Here is a 20027-nt window from a genome sequence, read left to right on the forward strand (position 1 = left end):
TAGAAATGCCATAGATTTCTTGGCATTAATTTTGTATCCTGCTACATTGCCAAATTCATTTATTAAGTCTAATAGTTTTTTGATGGAGTCTTTAGGGTTTTTTGTGTATAGTATCATGTCATCTGCGAATAAGGACAGTTTTGCTTTTTCTTTTCCAATTTGGATGCCTTTTATTTCTTCTTCTTGTCGAATTGCAATGGCTAGTACTTCCACTACTATGTCGAACAGGAGTGGTGAGAGTGGGCATCCCTGTCTTGTTCCTGTTCTTAGGGGAAATGATTTTAGTTTTTGTCCATTGAGTATGATGTTGGCTGTGGGTTTGTCATATAAGGCTTTTATTATGTTGAGGTATGATCCTTCTATTCCCACCTTGCTGAGAGTTTTAATCAGAAATGGGTATTGGCATATAAGCATAACCAATGGACATAAGACATTGGGGGATAGGGGAGGCTAGGGGACTGTCTAGGGCGGGGGGATAAAATGGACACATATGTAATACCCTTTGTAATACTTTAAGCAATAAATAAAAAAAGAGAAAATTAAAAAAAGAAAAAAAGAAATGGGTATTGGATTTTGTCAAATGCTTTTTCTGCATCAATTGATATGACCATGTGTTTTTTTTTTCTTTCAATTTGTTTATGTGATGTATCATGTTTATTGATTTGTGGATATTGTACCATCCTTGCATCCCCGTATGGAGTTTCCTCAAAAAGTTAAAAATGGAACTCCAATTTGACCCAGTGATCCCACTGCTAGGAATATATCCCAAGAAATCAGAAACACCAATCAGAAAGGACATATGCACCCTTATGTTCATAGCAGCACAATTCACCATAGCTAAGATCTGGAAACAGCCTAAGTGCCCATCAGCAGATGAATGGATTAAAAAATGAAATGCTAATGTTGGTATATTTAAAATAGTTTTTCTTGAAATATTAATTTTTATTGCATCTCTCAGACAATTAGTGATTTTGAGTATGTTTTCATATATCTCTTTGCCTTCTGTATGTCCACTTTCGAAAAGTATCTATCTAGGTCCGTTGCCCATTTTTTGATTGGATTGATTATCATTAAAATTTCCACAATACCCAAAGCAATCGATAGATTCAATGCAATACCCATTAAAATGCCAACGGCATATTTCAAAGATCTAGAACAAACTCTCCAAAAATTCATCTGGAATTTAAAAAAGACCCCGAATAGCCACAGCAATCCTGAGAAAGAAGAACAAAGTTGGAGGAATCACAATACCAGATATCAAGCTATATTACCAAGCCACAGTTCTCAGAACTGCCTGGTACTGGCACAAGAACAGACATAGAGACCAATGGAAGAGAACAGAAAACCCAGAAATCAACCCAAGCCATTATGCTCAATTAATATTTGACAAAGGAGGCAAGAGCATATAATGGAGTCAAAACAGTCTCTTTAATCAATAGTGCTGGGAAATTTAGACAAATACGTGCAAAAAAATGAAACTAGATCACCAACTCACACCATACACAAACACCAACTCAAAATGGCTAAAGGACTTGAATGTAAGATGGGAAACAATAAAAATCCTACAAGACTCCATAGGCAGCAAAATAGCGACATATGTCACAGTAATGTCTTTACAGACATAGCTCCTAGGGCAATGGAGACTAAGGAGAAAATAAATGGAACTACATAAAAATAAAAAGCTTCTGCACAGCAAAAACAAAACAAAACCATCAACAAAACCAGAAGAAAGCCCACTGCATGGGAGAACATATTTGCCAATGATATTTCTGATAAGGGCTTAATCTCCAGAATTTACAGGGAACTCATACAACTTAACAAAAGGAAGATAAATAATCCAATCAAAAAATGCTAGAAGCTTTTTGGTGACTGCTTCAATTTCCTCCTTAGTTATTGGTCTGTTGAGATTTTTTTATTCTTGATTGAGTTTTGGAAGGTCATATTTTTGTAGGAATATGTTCATTTCCTCTAGGTTGTTTAGTTCATTGGAGTAGAGTTCTTCATAGTATTTTTTTTACAATCTTTTGTATTTCTGTGGGGTCTGATGTTACTTCACCTCTTTCATTTCTGATTTTGTTTATTTGGGTCCTCTCTCTTTGTTCCTTGGTGAGCCGGGCTAGAGGTTCATCAATCTTGTTTATCCTTTCAACGAACCAGCTCTTGGTTTCATTAATCTTTTGTATTGTTGTTTTTTGTCTCTTTCATTTATTTCTGCTCTGATCTTTATTATCTCCTTCCTTCTGCTCACTTTGGGCTTTTCTTGTTGGTCTCTTTCTAATTTTTTAAGTTGTAGAGTTAGATTATTACCAGTTTTTCTTGTTTTTGTTTTTGAGGTAGACCTGTAATGCTGTTTATTTCCCTCTCAGGACTGCTTTCACTGTGTCCCATAGATTTTGGATTGGTGTATTTTCATTCGCATTCGTTTGCAGGATGTTTTTAATTTCTTCTTTGATCTCTTGGGTAACCCAATCATTGTTTAATAGCATGCTATTCAGCCTCCAAGTGTTTGGATTTTTTTATTGTTTTTATTGTAGTTGACTTCTAGTATTATGCCATTGTGGTCTGAGAATATGCTTGATATGATTTCAGTCTCCTTGAATTTGGAGAGACTTTGCCTGTTACCCAATATGTGGTCTATCTTTGAAAATGTCCCATGTGCACTTGAGAAGAATGTATATTCTGTAGCTTTAGGGTGAAATGTTCTGAAGATGTCAATTAAGTCCATCTGATCTAGTGAGACATTTAGGATTGCTGTTTCTTTGCTGATTTTTGTCTAGAGGATTTATCCAGTGATGTCAGTGGGTTATTAAAGTCCCCTACTATGATTGTATTGCTGTTGATCTCTCCCTTGATATCTTTCAAGAGTTTTTTTATGTATTTGGGTGCTCCTGCATTGGGTGTATATATGTTTACCAGAGTTATATCCTCTTCTTGTATCGATCACTTTAGTATTATGAAGTGGCCTTCCTTATCTCTTGTTATGGCCTTCACTCTGAGGTCTATTTTGTCTGATATAAATATTGCTCCCACAGCTTTTTTTCATTTTCATTTGCTGAAAGATATTTTTCCATTTCTTCACTTTCTGTCTGTGTGAGTCTCTTGTTCTGAGGTGGGTCTCTTGTAGACAGCATATATATGGGTCATGTTTTCTTATCCATTCAGCTACTCCATGTCTTTTGATTGGAGCATTTAGGCCATTTACATTTAAAGTTATAATTGTTAGGTACTTGTTTGTAGCCATTTTTTTGTGTGTGTCTGTGTTCCTTCCCCCCCCCCCCTTTTTTTTTTTTTTTTTTTTTTTACAACAGTAGCATTTCTTGCATTGCTGGCTTGGTAGTCATAAACTCCCTTAGGCTTTTTTTGCCTGTGAATCTCCTCATTTCCCCTTCAATTTTGAATGATAGCCTTGCTAGATAGAGTATTCTTCAATTTAGTCCCTTGCTTTGCATCACTTTGTATACTTCCTTCCATTTCTTTCTGGCCTGATATGTTTCGGTTGAGAAATCATTTGATAACCTAATGGGAGATCCCTTGTAGGTAACTTTCTGTCTCTCACAGCCTTTAAGATTCTCTCTTTGTCCTGAACGTTTGCCATTATAATTACGATGTGTCTTGCTGTGGGTCTTTGTGGGTTCATATTGTTTGGGACTCTCTGTGCTTGTGTGACTTTTTTGTTCCCCAAATCAGGGAAGTTTTCTGACATTATTTCTTCAAATAGTTTTTCTAACCCTTGTTCTTTTTCTTGTCATTCTGGTACCCTTATATGTATGTTGCTTCTTTCATGTACTCCAAAAGCTCACTCAGGCTCTCCTCCTGTCTTGTGATTTTTTTCTCCAATTGCAGTTCAGATTGGGTGTGTTTTGCTTCCCTGTCTTCTAATTTGCTAATTCAGTCCTCTGCTTCTCCTAGTCTACTCTTGAAAGCTCTCATAGTCTTTTTTATTGTTGCTATGTCACTCTTTATTTCCTCCTGTTTCTTGCATAGGTTGTTGATTTTCTCATCTATCTGGTTTATGGATTGTATGACAGTTGTTCTGAATTCTTTTTCTGACATATTGCATGCCTCGTTTCAGTTCCTTTTCTGCAATTCCTGCTTTTCTTTCCTTTGGGGGTTATTCTACTGTCTCCCCATTTTTGCTCTCACCAAAGGGATCTAGATGTCGAGTCGTGCGGGCCTGTACCTGCAGCAGTGAGCTTGGTGGCAGGTCGCGCGGTCGGTCGTGGGCGGCGGCTGCTCCTCAGGTGGTCAGGGGCAGCGACTGCTCGGGCAGTCTCTGGGCAACTGCTCCTCGTGTGGTCTCAGAGCGGTGGCTGCTCGCACAGTCATGAGCAGTGGCTGCTCCTCACGAGGTCGCAGGTGGTGGCTGCTCTTCCAGGCGGGTGGGGGGAGTTGTGAGGCGGCTGCTGCTCGTGTGGTCACGTGCAGTAGCTGTTCCTCTGGTGGTTGCGGGCAGTTGCTGCTGCATAAGGCTCTTCTGTTCACACGCACATTTGGGGAGCCTGGGGCTATTAAAATTTTTTAATGTTCACATTATTGCAGGTGTCCAACCCCCCCCCACCCCTTCCCACTCCCAGATCTCCTTCCCTTGGCCTTCACCAACCTATTGATCATGTCCATGGGGTATGCATATATGTTCTTTAATCCCTTCATCTTTTGTATTTACTTTTTAAATTCTATTGTGTTTATTTTCATTCTGATCTTTCTGATTTCCTTCTTTCTGACCTCGGGCTTTCTTTTTCTAGTTCCTTTAGATGTGATGTTAAGTTGTTTACTTGAGATTATATAATTATATTTTAATTGTAATAAAAATCCTATCCATAATGTACACTTCAGATTTCATTGATGGCTGGTGCTCTCTACACATATTAGTACATTATGGTCATATATAGGAAATGTACATGTCTTGTGGTTGATCTTCACATTGTCATTTACAACAAGTTTCATAGTACAGAAAAACAAGGATGTGAAGTCCATCTTTCTATCACTCATATCACACCAGATTACAGTCTTTTTTCATATAAAAAACAGAATAAATTAATATTAACATTTCCTAATTTATATGTCATGTTTACTGCTGAAATTGATAACTTTCTTTCTAAGGAGCTGACCTTGAAGCTGATGTTCAAGAACTGGAGAAACCAGTGACTGGGGTTGAGGGTGGAGATGATCCTGAAATCATTGGGTATGCTTGTGCAAATCCAGAGCCCATTGAAATGCCAGAAACAGGTATTTTACTCATTAAGAATGCAATTTATGTGTTTTCAGATTTTCATAATATCATACCTTTAATAGCCAGAGATAACATATTGTTACATGACTAGACTTCACAGGTAATGATACTTTGAACAGTAGCTCAGACTCCAAATGAATGATTGCCTGACTTATAGATAATCAGGTACAGAAACACACTGGTTCAAAGCCAAATTGAATTCTAATATTTGAAAACATTTTCTTTTGAATATAAGTAGTTTAAACAACAGGTAATTTTGAATTCTCTTATGATTTCTGCAGTTACAAATACATAATACATTTGTAATCAATATTGGCTGTATGAAATATATTGAAGTAGATTGTAGTACCATCTCTAATATAATTTGTAAAATGGGAGAGTTCTTATTTTTATTAAATTAAATCTTTATAGTTGAAAACTATTACATTTGTACCCTATCTTCCCCTATTGACCCCTTCTAGGCCACCCCCACCCCAGGCCTTCACCACCCTATTGTCTCTGTCCATGGATTATGCATATATACATAAAAGTTCTTTGGTTGATCACTTCCTGCCCACCCATCATCCCCCACCTTCCCTCTGAGATTCCCCAGTCTGTTCTATGCTTCTATGTCTCTGGGCCCATTTTGTTCATCAGTTTATTTTGTTCATTAGGTTCCACATATGAGTGAGATCATATGACACTTGTCTTTCTCTGACTGGCTTATTTCGCTTACCATAATTCAGCTTTTTTATCCACTTCTGATGGGCACTTGGGCTGTTTCCAGATCTTAGCTATTGTAAATTGTGCTGCTATGAACATAGGGGTGCATATACTCTTTTTGATTGGTGTTTCGGGTTTCTTATGATATATTCCTAGAAGTGGGATCACTGGGTCAAATGGCAGTCCAATATTTAATTTTTTGAGGAAAAAACATGCTGTTTTCCATAATGGCTGTACCAGTCTGCATTCCCACTTGTCATTCTCTTTTCTCCACATCCTCATCAGTACTTATCATTTGTTGATTTGTTGATGATAGCCATTCTGACAGGTGTGAGGTGATATCTCATTGTCATTTTAATTTGCATCTCTCTGATGATCAGTGACTTTGAGCATTTTTTCAAATGTCTCTTAGGCATCTGTAGGTCCACTTTGGAGAAGTATCTATTTAGGTCCTTTGCTCATTTTTTTATTAGATTGTTTGTCTTTCTTTTGTTAAGTTGTATAAGGTCTTTATACATTTTGGATATTAATCCTTTATCAGATGTATCATTGCCAAATATGTTCTCCCATGCATTGGGCTCTCTTTTCATTTTGTTGATGGTTTCTTGTGCTGTGCAGAAGCTTTTTATTTTGATATAATCCCATTTGTTTATTTTCACCTTAGTTTCCTTTGCCCTGGGACAGTGGTCGACAAACTGCGGCTCGCGAGCCACATGCGGCTCTTTGGCCCCTTGAGTGTGGCTCTTCCACAAAATACCGACTTCTGTGCATGGGCCACAAAGTTTCAATCGCACTGTAAGGGCGCGCCCGCACGTGATACCTTGTGGAAGAGCCACACTCAAGGGGCCAAAGAGCCGCATGTGGCTCGCAAGCCGCAGTTTGCTGACCACTGCCCTAGGAGATGTAAAAATATTGTAAACATATTGCAGCAAGAGATGTCTGAGATTTTGATGCCTATGGTTTCTTCTAGGATTTTCATGGTTTCACAACTTACATTTAAGTCTTTTATCCATTTTGAGTTTATTCTTGTGTATGGTATAAGTTGGTGGTCTAGTTTCATTTTATTTTTTTCATATATCTGCCCAATTTTCCCAGCACCATTTATTGAAGAGACTGTGTTGACTCCATTGTAGGTTCTTGCCTTCTTTGTCCAATATTAATGGGTGTAATGACTTGGGTTGATTTCTGGAGATTCTGTTCTGTTCCATTGAGCTATCCACCTGTTCTTGTGCCAGTACCAGGCTGCTTTGATTATGGTGGCTTCGTAGTCTATCTTGATGTCTGTTATTGTGATTCCTCCAACTTCCTTCTTTCTCAGGATTGTAGTGGCTATTCAGAGTTTTGGCGGGGGGGTTTGTTTCATATAAATTTTTGGAGTATTGGTCCCAGATCTATGGAACTAATAGGGACTGCATTTAATCTGTAAATTGCTTTAGGTAGTGTAGAGAGTCCTTAATTGCAGAACCAATATTTACTCTTACATAAATAGTGAATTCAATCGAATATATTAAATTCATTTTCAATGCTAATTCTTTAATTCTCTAGTTGTGTTTGAAAGAATACAGTGATATTCTGGTTTATAACTTGTCATGAATTATCTTCTTTAGTCAAATATTAACATCTGAACTGAAATCTCATAGCTACTAAAATAATGAGTAAATACTCCACTGATGTTTCTTTTTCTATATGGAGTTGTGGATACCTATTTTTAGATTCTGTCAAATTTTGAATTCTTCTGGCTCTTAGAAACAATTGCATTTTTATTCCCTTTCCCAATGAAGCATCAGGTGATTGAATTATAGAGTGTCGAGAAATAGTCTAGTTTTTAGTTTCTCTGATCAGGTAGAGAGGGTGCAGGCTATCATCGATGCTCAGGGCAGGTGTGAGTAAGACACCTATGCTAAGCATGCTCACTGTCACCACTGTCAGATTTAATGAGTTAATGTCCCTTATAAAAATAGGAGCACTGGGATATAATCTTTTGTAATCATATCCAATGTGGCATATTTACTGCTCAAATTGATATTTTTTAATAATTTGCAGAGAAAATGGAAGAGAGAAACATCGATGTGAGAGAAACACCTCGATTAGTTGCCTCCTGCACGTGCCCTGACCAGGGCCTGTAAAGTTTTTAGAAAGCAATGACTTTTAGAAGCAACATTTTTTTTATTTGTCTAGATATCTTTCTCATTCTCCCATTCTTCCTTCCCCTCTCCATAACTCTCCGTCTCTCCATTACCCATTACTTCTTCTTTACGTGTGTGTGTGTGTGTGTGTGTGTGTGTGTGTGTGTTTTCTTTGTTGTTCTATTTCTGCCTTGCTGTAGGTCATTCTATAAATGAGCTTCACATTTTGGTGTAAAAAAAAATGATGATACTGACTTAAAATTAGTGTGGTTATAGAAGCGATTATACACATTGAAACTCATACAGTGTGAGAAAGGCATTACTTAAAATTACACTAGGAATACACATGGAATTGGGGACACATGGTTACCCTATTTAAACAATCACACAAGGGCTAAAGGAACCCAAGAATCATTATTGCTTTTCTGCACCATAAGGAAGAAACAAAGGCAGTATGGGCCTTTCTATGTACTTCACATAGGCAGGAACAAATGTGACAGTTCTGTTTTAGCTATCTTATATTCAGAATAGTATTTCAAATCGAATCATTTCTGCTAAATTTCTTTCCTTAAGGTTTTCTGTTGGATGGTGTTCAGATTTTTCAAAAAAGTTTACACATTCTTTGTTTACTATTTAAAACCACCTTTTAATAGGTTCATTTCATTTCCTGTGCTCTGAGCTGGAACAGTCTTTTAGTTTCTGAGTACCATTAGAAAGAGTGGTGTGTTTAATCAATATTGGTAAAATAGATGCTTGGAAGTCTATTTTATAAAACCTAAACTTTGTCCTTTGTGTCCCTTTAATGTCACCTAAATCTAATGAGACTAAGGAATGTTCCCAACAGTTATGTTTCTCTTGCAGGGGAAGGAAAATCAGCCATTTAAAGGAAGATGATCTGAAGACACACAGATTATTCTTATGTTGGATACTTCACTGTTAAAATTCTCTCAATAAAGTTTTACAGCATTATCCAAGGAATCTTGCAAATCTTTTGTGAAGCATATTCGCAAGTACTATTGAAAATTATATTTTCTTTTTAATTTATTTTTTATTTATTTTACTTATTTATTTTTTATTTTATTGCTTAAAGTATTACAAAGAGTATTACATATGTCTCCTTTTTTCCCCCGCCCTTGACAATCACCTGGCCTCCCCACAGTGTCTTATGTCCATTGGTTATGCTTATATGCATGCATACAAGTCCTTCGGTTGATCTCTTACCACGCCCCCTCCTGCCCCCCAACCCTCCCTGGCCTTCCCGCTGCAGTCATTTTCTGACGTTTTATACTCCAATTGAGCTTTCATATGCAGACACATTTGTACATTGGTATTCTTTCCAGCAATCTTGCTACATATGCTTATTATTTCTAAAAGGTTATTTCTAGATAGCTTCTAAGTTTCATTATGCACAATCCAATCATTTTTTAATGCTGACAAATTTTTTCTTTGCTGTTTTAAATATTATGCTATTTTGGCCCTAGCCAGTGGGTAGTGCATCGGCCTGCGGACCGAAGGGTCCCAGGTTTGATTTTGGTCAAGGGCACCGTACCTTGGTTGCAGGCTTCTCCCCAGCTGGGCCCTGGTCAGGGCTTGTGCAGGAGGCAACCAATCGATGTGTTTCTCTCACATCGATATTTCTCTCTGTCTTTCCATCACTCTTCCACTCTATCTAAAAATGAACTGAAAAATATCCTCGGGTGAGGATTTTTTAAAAATGTATACTATCTTGGCTGGTTTAGCTCAGTGGTCAGAGTGTTGGTACGTGGATTTATGGGTCTTGGAATCGATTACCCATCCAGGGTACTTACCAGATTGTAGATTCTATCCCCTGTCCCAGTCGGGTCCCATGAGGCAGGCAGTCAATCACTGTCTCTCTCTCAATTGATGTCTCTCTCTACCCCCGTTTCCCACCCTTCTACACTGTCTAAAAAACAATAGAAGGAATATCCTCCAGTGAGGATTTTTAAAAATACGCCTTTGTTTCCTTTTCTCAATTTACCACTGACCCCACCCAGTACAATGCTAATAGAATCGGGATTAGTTTGTCAAAGCTGTTTTATTCGTTATAGGAAATGGAAAAATTTTAACATTTCACCATGTTCACTGTGAAGTAAAGGAAGTTCCATTCCAATCCTAATCCGGTAAGAATTTTAATCTTGAGTGTATGTTAACCTCCATCAGACACTTGTGTATTTGTTGAACTGGTCATAGGATTTTTCCTTCCATTAATCTATTAATATGGTGAGTTATATAGATAACATTATAAGTTTTATTTTTTTATACTTTATTGTTTTTTTACAGAGAGGAAGGGAGAGGGAGAGAGAGTTAGAAACATTGATCAGCTGCCTCCTGCATACCTCCTACTGGGGATGTGCCCACAACCAAGGTCCATGCCCTTGACTGGAATCAAACCTGGGACCTTTCAGTCTGCAGGCCGACGCTCTATCCACTGAGCCAAACCGGTTTGGGCAACATAAGTTTTAAAAAATCTTGTATTTCTTGGAGGGAGAGGGGTTAGTCATATATTATTCTTCTGAATAAACTACGTCCGAATACTTTGTTCAGGATGTTTACGAAGGACCTCATGAACAGCATTAGGCCATTTTATTTCATGTACTCTCTTCCTTGGACTTTGGTACAAAGGTACACTAGCTTCTTTAAATGAACTGTATGTAAAAACTCTTATTCTGTTCTCTGGAATGCAAGTGTCCTCAAGGCTGGGAACAGTGTAGCAATAGGCTTTCCCATGATCAGCTCTATCTGGGTGGAATCTCATTTTTTAGTATCAGAGCCTACTTACAGGTCAGGGACAGAGGGGATGCTTCAGGTGCCCATTACTTCAGACTTTGTGAGATGCTCATCTTCCCTGTAAGATAGCTCTAATGATGCTATCACTTGAAAGCTACCTACTCCTGGTTGTATGCTGATATCGATCTTGCCAAGCATGTCAAACTTACCACTGGTGGGCCGCATGCCTTGTTTATTTTTGTACACCCAGTAAGGTAAAAGTCATGGCTCTATTACCTTGCCTGGATAATTTCTATCTCCTACATGGTAATCAATGACCTGACCACATCCTCAGCTATGTATTTACAACAATAACTTCATTTATTGAGATCTTTCATAACAGGAATAATAAGTCACATTTAGAGAGTGTATACTACCCATCACCACTTCTCTGAACTGGGTTCCATACATGTATCACCTAATTTAATCCTCACAATTAAGGTGGAACAGAGTGTACACAAAATTTGTCATTGAATCCCATTCAAAACAGATTTAGGGATTCAAGTTCTAAGTTAGAAATCCTTGTTTCTCAATATAAAAACTTCTAAAAGTTGTATACAGGAAAGCGGATGTTGTACATGATGACTGTAGTGATAGGCTGTAACATGATCTTTGTCTAGCAAGTTGTTGGTCTGATGATGGGAAAGTAGAGTACAGGATGCAGTACTGCTGCACAGCAAGTGATAGAGGACTGAGCCTAAATCCTAGCACCGTTATCTAAGGGTATCGCTAAACCACACACGGACCGAATGACCACAGGTATATCCAGAGAAACGTTTACTTACTGTGTGGAGATGTATGCGCAGTAACACAAGCAAAGAACTTAAGAAAACAGGGGTGAATGTATTTAATTTATGGAAGTGAGCAAATTCCTTGTATGCATGACACAAAACCAGAATCACAGTAGGAAGTGATTCGTCCAAGTATACGTGTAAACATGGTATTAACGTATGTTTCTGTCACGGCCACGTTTTTGAGACACATTCTCCATTAAGGTTACACTTGGCCTGTCTGTTCACAAAGTTTCTGAAAGCAAAAGAATGATTGGGGGTAGGGAAAAATCACACTTCGAGCCCGCTTTCCTGTCTACTGCTGATCTGGTGGTTTCGACGCTCTGCGGCCTTACCAGGAAAACCTCAACTCCAATCTCAGGAGCCCAAGTCAGAGCGCATGCCCCTAGCTGCACATGCTCATACCTGCGCATGCGCATTTCAGACCATGCACATTGCCGCACGCGCCCATAGCTGCGCATGCGCTCTTCAGACCATGCCCATTGCTGCGCAACACTAAGCCCATTGTTGCGTATGCGCCTTGGTGTTCTGAGAGGAGAACTGCGCGAGAAGCGACCGAGAGGCGTCCGTGTTCCTGCCATTTTGATTCTTTCTCGCTGGTTGACATCATCTGGTAGGTGCACAGAGCAGCCCTCCGGGACTTTGACTGTGGGAGAGTGTGAGGGGAAGGCCCACGGGCTACGGTGGGGTGGGGCTGCGGGTTCCGTGGCCTCCTAGGAGGAAGGGCCTCGAGGTCGGCGCCTTTCTCCTCTCAGCCATCATGGCGGCCGTGGGCCTCGAAGCCCTGGCGTGACCCGGACTAGGAGGGTGCTGGGCCTGCGAGGGCAGGGGCCAGGTAAAGGGTTTGGGGGACATTATTCCAGGTGTCTGGGTCCTGGAATTCACCTGGAATGGCCCACAGAACAGAACCCACAGCCCTCCGCGGGGCCCTGGGCGAGTGGGGGGGGGCGGTCAAGGAAGGGCCTAGGAACGGGGTGCTGCGGGACTGCCCTGCGAGGCCCTGGGCCTGCGCCCCGAGATGTGTAGGCACCAAAGCAGGGGCCGCGGGAGAAGCGGGCACAGCCCCGTGTATCGCAAAGACTTGAGAAAACAGAGACATTAAGTCAAGAAATGAGCCTTTCTGTACTTTCCCACAAAACTTTATTGCTGGGGCAGAAGGTGCCCAGTAAATAGGAGTATGACAAAATCAGTAGTTACTCAAGTTCCTTCATTCATGAGTTCAGTTGTGAAACCAGACTTCATCAAAAAAGTTCTGTTTTTCACCACATGCCTAAGGCTATTTGTATGTCTTTTTGATGCTCACATAAACAGGGGCCTATTTGGTGTTATTAGAAAGTATTTGCCTGGGACTTACCTTGAAAGTATTTCTGAAATTAAAAATAAAATTACAGATATAGCTATCATCTTAAGTGAATTTTCTAAATCTCAATATTTCAGTGTGAAATATGAGTGAGCAAGCAAAATCAGCATCCACACCTGAAGAAGGAGGAAATGATCAAGAGTTTTCACACTTGGTTGAACCTATAGCTGTAAGTACTTCAATATTTCATGTTTTCTATTAGCAGATATCTATTTTGGGGAAAATGTTTTTGAACTAGTATAGATACACTGATGAAAGTCTTCCATGCTGATAAGTAAAAATTGAATCTCATGAAGGAAACATTGATCCAGGAGGATTACATTCTCATGTTGCCTATGTGGATGTTGTTATGATTCCTGGAAACTGCACAACTCCTTTCTCATGCTTATTAACAACAGATTGTTCACATCCACCCCAGTGTAGATTAAAATAGCTTCTAAAGTCCTTGTTGATAACTTTTCCTGGAGTAGCCTCTCATGGGAAGAATAACTTTGTTAAGAATAATTATATAGAACTAGAGGCCTGATGCATGAAATTCGAGCAAGGGGCTTGGACCTTACAGCCACAGCACCTTGCCTCAGCCCTCGCAGCCCTGGCTTCATCTGGAAGGTTGTCTGGCTGTCTGGTCTAATTAGCATATTACGCTTTTATTATTATAGATAGTACTGGAAAATGTCACTAGACTTACTTATGGTTACATTATCTATGTGTTATGTATATATCATTGACACACACATTCCCCTAGGACACGCAGCCCAGTGATGAACAACTTCAACAAGAGGAGCCACAAATTGAGAATCAGGATATTATACCTAGTCAAGAGCCAGAAGATGCAAGAGTATCTGAGGTTCAAGGTGAAAAGAAAGGGAAGGACACTGCCTGGGGGTGGGAAGGATTGTACACGTGCATCATGCATTATGACACACCAGTAGTAGGAGGAAATACAGCATTAGAGAGGTTATTAAACATTTCCTACAATTTGGCTGGAAAAATTAAAACAGGTCTGCAGCCAAGTGCAGTTAACCCACTTCATAAATGAGAAAACTGAAGCTTGGTATTTGTGTCTTACCAAAGAGCATTTGAATGGTGGAGACAGAACTCATGTTTCACCCCAAAGTTTGTGTGCTTCCTGCTATTCATGTAGCTATAAGAAAATGTGATTTTGTTTCAGATGCTTAATATTCAAATATTTGTGCTGTAAGATAGCTCAGTACTGGCACAGGAATAGACTCAGTTCAAGTGAATAAAATCTAGATAAGGATAGAGTCTAGAAAAGGGTTCAATGAATGGTAGCCATTGTTTACTTTGATATTTTTATGTGGTAGCTTGGTAAAAGCTGGATATTTCAAGGTATTGGCACACAGGTATCTGGTTTAGTGTTATTATTTAAGTGGCTTTTAAATGATGGCTAAATCATTTTATGGTTAAGAAAGTCAAAAAATTTTGTTCCTAAAATTAAATGCTAGTGAGAGACACGAATTCTGCCTTGAGCTCACAATCTAGTAAGAGAGACTTAAATCACTAATTTAATGTGAAAAATATAATGACAAATACAATCATAAAAGTACAGAAAGAGCAACTAAATTGTCTAAGGACAGTGTTGGGAAAGAAAAAGGGTAATTACTTTTGAAAAACCTTGCTTTCTTTTTTTCTGGCATCAGAGTCCTGAAATAACCCCTTTTGGGGTTCTAACATATCATATTTATTACCACACTAGCCTACAGGCTTTCCTTTTGTAATATTGACAGGATGAAAAAAATATATATATAGTGCTTAAATTGATAACCGTTTTATTTGTAAGGGCCTGTCCTGGAGGCTGAGCAACAGGAACTGACTCTGGAAGACACTAGGGATCAGTGTGGAGATGGTCCTGACGTCATGGAGCATATTCTATCAAATTTGGAGCCTATTATAGTGCCAGAAGCAGGTATGTGATTCATTCAGAATGAAAGTTATGAGGCTTCTGTTTTCCACAATATTGTATCTTTATTATTATAGAGGTATCATTACTGATACTCTAGTTTACATATAAATATTCTTTGAAAGGTAGTTTAGATTCCACATACATGACTTATAAACTATGAGAGATAGAAACAAATTGGGTCAAATCCATATCCTATCTACACTAATAAAAGACAAACATGCAAATTGACCGTACATTTGCTACACCTTAAGCCACGCCCACCAGCCAATCAGAGCAACTATATGCAAATTAACCCAACCAAGATTGGCCTGCAGCCACAGAGCTGGAGCGAGCAGGAGGCTTGGTTGCTCCAATGATGGAGGAAGCCAAGCTTCCCGCTTGCCGTGGCGGCTCTGAGCTCCACTCAAAGCAACAAAGTTTGAATTATAGAAGGTAAATAAACCCCAGATACCTGCTTTCAGCCGGCCATGGCCATGGAGCTGGAGCGAGCAGGAGGCTTCCCTCCCGCCCGCCCTGGCTGGCTCTGAGCTCCGCTCAAGGATACAAAGTTTTAATTATAGAAGATAAGTAAATCCCAGAATAAAAAGAAAAAAAGGAGAGGCTGGGAGCTTCCGTCACCGCGGGGCTTGGCCAGCCTGAAAATGGCCCTCAGCCCCTCATCCAGACTGGCCAGGCACCCCAGTGGGGACCCCCCACCCTAAAGGGGGTGTGGCCAGCCTGCAAACAGCCATCAGCCCCTCACCCAGGCTGGCCAAACCTTCATGGGGTGAGGGTCCCCACTGGCGGGGGGCTTGACCAGCCTGCAAACAGCCATCAGCCCTTCACCCAGGCTGGCCAGGCACCCCAGTGGGGACCCCCACCCTGAAGGGGGTGTGACCAGCCTGCAAACACCCATCAGCCCCTCACCCAGGCTGGCCAGGCACCCGAGCGGGATCCCCCACCCTGATCTGGGACACCCTTCAGGGCAAACCAGCTGGCCCCCACCCATAGACCAGGCCTCTATCCTATATAATGAAAGGGTAATATGCAAACTGACCCTAACAGCAGAACGACTGGGCATGACTGGTCACTATGACACACACTGACCACCAAGGGGGCAGATGCTCAATGCAGGAGCTGCCCCCTGGTGGTCAGTGCGCTCCTACAGGGGGAGCTCTGCTCAGCCACAAGCCAGGCTGATGGCTGCCAGTACAGCGGTGGTGGTGGGAGCCTCTCCCTCCTCCTCAGCAGCGCTAAGGATGTCTGACTGCAGCTTAGGCCTGCTCCCCGCTGGCAAGTGGACATCCCCTGAGGGCTCCCGTGCTGCCAGAGGGATGTCTGACTGCCAGCTTGGGCCCGATCCCCCAGGGAGGGGGCCTAAGCCAGCAGGTCGACATCCTCCGAGGGGTCCCAGACTGCAAGAGGGCATAGGCCAGGCTGAGGGATCCCACCTGAGTGCACAAATTTTTGTGCACCAGGCCTCTAGTCCTATATAATAAAAGCCTAGTGACCAAATGGCAGAACGACCCGTCAACCAGTCTCTGTGACATGCACTGACCACCAGAGGGCAATTGCTCAACGCAGGAGCTTCCCCCTGGTGGTCAGTGCACTCCCACAGTGGGAGTGCCGTTTGGCTGACTGGGATGAGTGGTGTTCCCACAGTGGGCTGATCCCTGCAGGCCATGCCCCCCACCAGTGCAAGAATCCCGTGCACTGGGCCACTAGTTGAATTATAAAAAGTGAAGACATTTTCCTTGTTGTTTAATATTAAGTCCTTTAATGAACAACTAATAATTTCCAGATACTATTCTAAAGGTCTTCTTTTTACAAGTATATAATACTTTTGTAACACAGATCAATTTGTGTGAAACATGACGAAGCATGGAAGTAGGTTCGAATACCAGCTCTAACATAATTTGTTTGATTCTGTACAATCTCTTTTCTAACCCCTATTTTGCTATTATAAAAAATAAAGTTGAAATCAGGTATTTAAGAATAAATTTCAATTTGTATTTTTGCATTCTCTGGTTCTGTTGAATACAATGCATAAGATACAATGATAATCTGCTTCTCATGAGTTTTTATCATAAATCATCAAACACTAGCCAGAGTCAAATTATAACATCTGAGATGAAGTTTCATGGCTTCTAAGAAAGTGAATGCTCTACTTGATGTTTGTTTTTGCATGTGGAGACCTAGATCCTGTCTTAGATTCTGTCAATTTTTTTTCATTCTTCTGATTCTAAATTATAATTTTATTTTAAATTCTCCCCCAAATGAAGCCTCAAATGACTGAATAATAAAATGGCAGGAGACAGTCTAGTTTCTAGTTTCTGCATTTGATCAAGTAGGGACCAATACACATTGTGATATTCAAGGTGGGGATGAGTAAGATAATATGCTAATTACACTCCCTGTCTCTACCATCAGTCTTAATGAGCTATTGTTTCAATAAGAAAAATATGATCACCTCTAATCATGTCAGAGGTCATATATCTCCAGTTTTTGTCCTTGAAACTCCAACTGATAAGATTTGAAGTTCAAAGTTTATATAGGTGATGTATTTTCTGAATAATCAACGTAAGTATTTCTTACACTTGTGTTTTCCAAAGTGCTTTTAATTACACAGCTACTGAATTTAAAGGAGGCACTTGAGTTTAGGGGAAAAATTAGCCTGCATTATCTCCTATTTGTGTTCACTCTACATTTCTGATTCATTCCATCAGAATATTTACATTAAAATATTGTTTTCAGAATATGTTCACAAAACAATTGAATATAGCTAAAATACATTCATGTGTACAAGATGCTCACTTGTTAGGTATATTATATATTAAAAATGAACACATTTTTGAACTCTAAACAAACATTTTAAAATATGGATGAAATTTGCTAGGAAAACAAGAATTATTGAACATACCACAGGAGTAACTGCATATCTAAACATCATACATACTATGGGTGGACTTTTAAAATTTGTCCAAGTTACCCCTCAAAAGCACATATCTTTTAGAAGCAAATAATGATCTGCATGTGAGATCATTCCCTTCCTTATGTGTGTTGTCTCTCTCCCTCTCCCTCGTGCCCTCTTCTTGCCAGATCTAAAAAAAAAATGGTAGTATTTTCCTTCATATTTTGTTGTCCCCATAATGATATGGCTTAAAACTAATGTGGCCATATAATTTGTTTTGTAAACCAAAACAACTTTATCTGCATAAAGCTGCGTTAATTATAATTTAACCAGGGGTATGAGCGGAAAAGAGGACAAATTATTATACTAATTAAAACAAACACATAAAGCCTGAAATAGCCCAAAGAAACATTTTGGCACTTTCCCACAATACAGAGAAAACAAATGAACTGGCTTTGCTATTTAATTTACCTAAGCAGTTCCAAGTATGGCATTATTATTTTGCCTATCCTTTTTTCTCAGTGTTATTTCAAGTCAAAACATCTAAAATTATACTTTAAAATTTTTATTTTGTTTGCTAGGTGTTCACTTTACTTGCATTTTTACTAAAGTTACAGGATTTTTGCTTTCTACTTAAATCTTACTTTAAATAGCTTCCTTTGATTTAATTTGTTCTGAAGTCTTTGTGTCCTACACCACTAGAAAGAGTGGTATGTTTTAAAATATCATCAATATATCTTAAAGTCTACCTCCAAAGTCTCTACAGAGGTTTAAGTATATGTAAGCCAAACGATCACCCTTAGAATTCTAGTTTTAGTCCACTTATAAAACCCAAACTGTAGTGTCCTTTGTATATCTATAATGTAAATAAAACTCTGCTAAGTGATGTTCCCAACTGTTATGTTTACATTATAGGTGAAGGGCAACCTTACCTGTAAATGAAGACAAGCAGAAGCCATGCACCATACATGCTGTCCTTCCAATTTTGGAAATTGGACTATTTAAGTTCTCTCAATAAAGTTTGACAGTTTTCTCAAAAGAATCCTTGCTCATGTACTGTTAAATTTACTCCTAGTGGATGTTAGCATAAGTTGTGTCTTTTCCTGAAATTTTATATTCCGTTGGTCTGATACATAAAAGTACATTTTTAAGATATTGATGCTCTATCCTAAAACCTTGCCAAATAATGTTATTAATTCCCAGTTCCCCCATTTTTCTCATGAGTAATCAGTGAAAGTACATTCGAAGAACTTGCAGGAAGATGCACTGACCCCTGGTATCTGTGACTCTCAAGAGTTCCATATTCACATGCTAGCCCTCACTGGGTTCTTATCAACTTGTTAAAATGTTAACTAAAGTCTACTCATCCACTTGTATGATGTCCCCGTACTCTTTCTATCTCTGGCCTAGGTGAGTCACCGTTCTTGTCTTGACTCCCCTTGAGGTGCCTTTTTCCCCTTAGATTTCAGGCTAGTGAGCCACCTTGAAAGTTAAGTTCTATGGTGGGTTTAAGAAGAGTTGTGATTTTGTACATTATGTGGCATTTTCTTTCCATTAGTGTGGGAGTATGATTTTCCCCCAGATTTTAAAATAGAATTTCCCATTAGTTCTTCAACTCTACTAAATAGAAGTATAGCACTTAGTTGGGCTTATAACAAGTCTTTTTGTTCAATAAAGGAAACATGTCAATGTTCATCTTTAATTGATATTGCCCCCTTATCCTGGCTAATGAAAAATACATTTTTACAATTTTGAGTATTAATCTCTTTCACCCAAATTCAAATACAACCTGAAACCTAATCAATGTGCAAATGATACCTGGAAAACCACCACTTTTTCCAAAAAGCTTTCAAATTATGGTACTACATGGAATTTTATTAATATGCTGGGGAAAATCTTTTGATTTCTCACATTTATGTGCACCATGTGTAGGGAGAATTCATACATATTCTGCTGATTATCATGTGGAAATCTTATTTTTTGTCTCTAATGCTGGTACATGACTAGTTCATCCAAGCAAGGCCATTAAGAATTGATTTTGCAACAACAACCAAACTCTACTTCATAATAGGAGTATTTGACCTAGAGAAATTGTCCCAGGAATGCAAATTCTTAACCATAGTTCTGATACACTCTAGCAAATTAAACGGAAATTCTACTCATTACTTGGAAATATTGAAAAAGTTGACTATATAATAGTAATAAAGGAAAAACTGA

At 39.3% G+C, this 20027-nt stretch overlaps 1 protein-coding gene across 1 annotated transcript; it reads left to right on the forward strand.

Annotated features, from left to right (window-relative positions):
* Positions 1 to 13081: 13081 nt before the first annotated feature.
* On the forward strand, positions 13082 to 18748 carry PAGE2B (PAGE family member 2B). Its single transcript, XM_036304969.1, has 4 exons — positions 13082 to 13165; positions 13742 to 13850; positions 14798 to 14923; positions 18726 to 18748. The coding sequence occupies exons 1-4, from the start codon at positions 13082 to 13084 to the stop codon at positions 18746 to 18748; spliced, it is 342 nt and encodes a 113-aa protein (XP_036160862.1).
* The last annotated feature ends 1279 nt before the right edge of the window (positions 18749 to 20027 follow it).

The sequence above is a fragment of the Myotis myotis genome, unplaced genomic scaffold (genome assembly GCF_014108235.1).
Source record: "Myotis myotis isolate mMyoMyo1 unplaced genomic scaffold, mMyoMyo1.p scaffold_m19_p_4, whole genome shotgun sequence".
Classification (NCBI taxonomy): Eukaryota; Metazoa; Chordata; class Mammalia; order Chiroptera; family Vespertilionidae; genus Myotis; species Myotis myotis.